At 57.2% G+C, this 3,632-nt stretch overlaps 1 protein-coding gene across 1 annotated transcript in view; it reads left to right on the top strand.

Annotated features, from left to right (window-relative positions):
• The window catches only part of DUSP26 (dual specificity phosphatase 26 (putative)), a 4,157-nt gene extending 2,317 nt beyond the window's left edge, over positions 1 to 1,840 (top strand). Inside the window, exons 3-5 of the mRNA XM_010284908.1 lie at positions 3 to 162; positions 514 to 722; positions 1,186 to 1,840. Of these exons, the coding sequence (XP_010283210.1) occupies positions 3 to 162; positions 514 to 722; positions 1,186 to 1,385 (569 nt within the window). The 3' untranslated portion in view covers positions 1,386 to 1,840. The remainder of the gene's footprint in view (positions 1 to 2; positions 163 to 513; positions 723 to 1,185) is intronic.
• Positions 1,841 to 3,632: the final 1,792 nt, after the last annotated feature.

Here is a 3,632-nt window from a genome sequence, read left to right as displayed (position 1 = left end):
GTTCTCCAGGAATGGCACCAGGTCACCGAGCCGAGGCTCGCGGGAAGAGCGCAACAACCACCCCATCCTCAGTGTCTTTGAGCTTGAAAGGTTGCTGTACACAGGAAAGACAGCCTGTAACCATGCTGATGAGGTCTGGCCAGGACTCTACCTGGGAGATCAGTATGTATCGGAAGGGGACAAGAACTGGGGAGTTCGGGGTATTTTTGTGAAATGGGGAAATCTGGGAGGGGGAGGTTGGGAAAAGTGAGGGAGAGTGGGACACAATGGGTGTGGTACATTGGGACAAAGGAGTGACATAAGCACGGCTGTGCGGAGAGTTTAGAGCACTGCTGTGGCAGTGTAGGTGGAGGTGGTGTGCCTGTGGAGTCAGGGACTGAGAGAATGCGTTTTTCCTTTGCATCCAGCTTTCTCAGGTGTAAATGTTTGTCCAGGACAGCCCTTACGCTGTCCTTGGAAACTTTTAACTAGTCTAAACGTATGCATCTCTGCACCATTTCTTACTCTCCACAGAGATATAGCGGCCAACCGGCGTGAGCTGGCTCACCTGCGCATCACCCACATCCTCAACGCCTCGCACAGCAAGTGGAGGGGGGGTGCTGAGTACTACGAGGGCACAGGAATTCGCTACCTGGGCATCGAGGCCCATGACTCGCCTTCCTTTGACATGAGCCCCTACTTTTATCCTGCAGCTGACTTCATCCACCAAGCGCTGAATGAAGGTCAGTGGTAAAGATTACTGGGAGAGAAATGGGGAGCAGGGAGGGGAAGAAGCTCCCCTGGGCAGGTGGGAAGCTAGATTGATATCCTATTGATAAGCATCCTAGAAAACAAAGGTATTTCTAGCCTGGGAGGGTGTCTCCTGCACTGGATCACCTCCTCCAAAGAGGGAACAGGCTAGATGAGAGCATTGGCCCCCAGGTCACAGTCCCAGCCTGTGACCTGAGCTGTGGCTGGTCCTATTCAGTCTGTTTTGAGAGATCATGATGCACTGATACCCTTTGCCAAGAGGGGGACCTCAGTGCATCACATTCATACTGTAACTGGGGCCCTACATCTAACCCCGGAGGCTGCACATCTGAGCCACAGCTCCAGGATGCACTGTGGCCAACAGTTGGGTCCTCAGTATTTTTTTAATTAGGATATTTGGTCTGTTGTGACACAGCCGCTGTGTTTCACCCCCAGGAAGGATCCTTGTGCACTGTGCTGTCGGGGTGAGCAGGTCGGCCACCTTGGTCCTCGCCTACCTCATGATCCGCCACCACATGCCCCTTGTAGAAGCCATAAAGACGGTCAAGGACCACCGTGGTATCATCCCCAACCGGGGTTTCTTGCGCCAGCTGGTCGCCCTGGACAATGCCCTGAGGTTGAAGAGGAGTGCGTGAAGGAGGACAAGAGGGGTTGTGCGGTGGGAGCATTGTGTGTGCAGTGCTTACCTGACCCCGATGCCCACTGAGTGGCAGAGATAGGGCTTTCCTCACGGTGCAGACGCTTGGCAGCTAATGGGTTACATGCAACTGGCCCCTGGGCCTCCCCCTCAGACAAGGGGGTCCCCAGACATGTGAGCTATACCTAGTGGTAAAATATAGGCCCTCAACCTGCAATCTTGCCACCTAGGTAGGCCTAATGTATAGCCTCCTTCCCAGCCTGCTCGCTCCAAGATGCCTCCAGAGGAACTCAGCCCCACGTTTCAGGTTACTCTATCCCTTTGGCTCCAAGAAGCCTTCAAGGCTTCATTCTCCCACATGGCAGATGTGTTTGCAAAGCCAGTCCCGTCCCTCCCTCCCAGGAGACTGAAGCTCTGTGTGTTGCTTGTCTTGTTTCCCATTTGTTTTTGGTCTGTGTAGCAATGTGAATTAGGTCTGGTGTGTGGGCTCAGGCAAACAGGCCTTTTGTCGCAGTGTTTGGATGTCCTCCATGCCTAGTGCTAACCTGTAAAAATAAAGGCAGTGCTAAGGAAAAAGCTTGTGTGCTTTGGGACAGACTTCATGTGGTCAGGCTGGGATCCATCACAGGGGTCGGTGGGAGAGCATCACCCTGAGTGCTCTGGCTTGAGATGGACCTGAGTCTTCCGAGTTCCTTGGTCCAGGGGCTGAACCTGTCAGACCCTGCTGGTGGCCAGTGCCAGTGCTGGGCCTCACCACTCTATTTTTCCAGCACTGGGGACAGAAAGGGGGGCTCCTGGTGGAAAGCAGAGCTGGGCTGGCAGTCACCAGGGTCGCCATCCATCACGAGGTGGCGATGTCGGTCTCCCAAAAGGCAGGCAGGCACCAAGCTGTGCACCCAGGTTTGCAGGAGGGCCGGCTGTCCCCTGGGGGCGGCGAAAAACACCCTCGCTGCTTGCTGAGGGGATGGATGGGCAAGCTCAGCCCCAGGAAGGTGGCCAGGGCCAGGAGCGAGTGTCCTTGGTGGCCTCACGGGTGCTGGGCTGCCCCTAGACACTGCCAGCACTCATTGTCTGCCCGCTCCTATTTTAGCCCCATTCTTCCTCCGCTTCCTGAGAGCACACAAAGCACCACTCGGCTGCCGGCTATATGTTGTGCTGAGATCACGTCAACACGTAGCTTGAGGAGCCCCAAGGGTGGGCCGCGTGGCTTGCAGCATGCTGAGGCCCACTGTAGCACCCCGTCACTGCTAAGTGCTGGCCCCAAGCAACCCTGCTCTGAGACAAGGAGGAACTGGTGTTGGGCAATGCACGGCGTCTAGTCGTGCTCTCTGGCGGTGCTGGGTGCTGCTGGGACTGTTGGACATGCCAGAAACTTTGGTGGGGAGGACTGCAGCTTGGCAAGGTCCTGGGGGGTGTAAAATGCCTCCTGTCTGATTTTGCAGTTCTGCTTTGTGCTCCTTGCTGCCGCGAAGCGCCCTTTGTGCAGCCTGCTGCCAGTCGGCCTCCGAAAGCTGCGCTTTGACAAGCGAGATCCCCTCCCCGGGATCAGGGAGGCACTGAGCAGATTGTGTTTGGAGGATCAGCAAACTAAATCCAGAGAGTGAAATCACTGGCAGAGCCTGTGGTGTGCGGCACCTTATTGTGTACTTGCAGTGGCCGAGCACCTGTGTTGGGATATCGAAGCGTAGTGTGGGTAAGTACCCTGATTTCAGGAGGGCTGCCAGGCCAGCCCCAGCCACTGGCAGCAGCAAACAGCCCGATCACCGGGGTGGAGGAGGATACACAGAGCCCACGAGACTGCCAGCCCTGACACGGGGCACGTGGGGCTACACGGAACCGTTGCACAGCCCCACGCCGCCAAGTCCTGCTGCCTTCATCAGTCATCAGCTGCCTGCAGGGTCCGTAGTTCAGGTGGAGATGCTGACCAGCTCCAAAACCATCCCCAAGGGCCACCAGGAGCTCAGTGCCCTCCGGAGGCTCCCCCAAAGGGCTGGTATGCACGCAAGGCCGGGCTGGCAGATGCGACGCAGGTGAATCCAAACCCGGGTCACCTGCAGAGCGCTTCTCTGCTGGGTGATGGGGCCGTGTTTGGGCAAAGTCCCTTTGCCTGTGCACCTTTCGTGGGAACATGCGCGGCTGAAAGGCGCATCGCGGGCACACGTACCAGGGGGACACGCGTGGCAGGAATGAGGATCGCGGAAACGTGCGCGGCGGGAGCAGCCCGGGCCCGGGGAAGCTGTGTCTC

Source organism: Phaethon lepturus, unplaced genomic scaffold, assembly GCF_000687285.1.
Source record: "Phaethon lepturus isolate BGI_N335 unplaced genomic scaffold, ASM68728v1 scaffold10264, whole genome shotgun sequence".
Taxonomy (NCBI): domain Eukaryota; kingdom Metazoa; phylum Chordata; class Aves; order Phaethontiformes; family Phaethontidae; genus Phaethon; species Phaethon lepturus.
The sequence above is the reverse complement of the archived record's forward strand: the minus strand, read 5'-3'. Positions and strand labels throughout refer to the sequence as shown.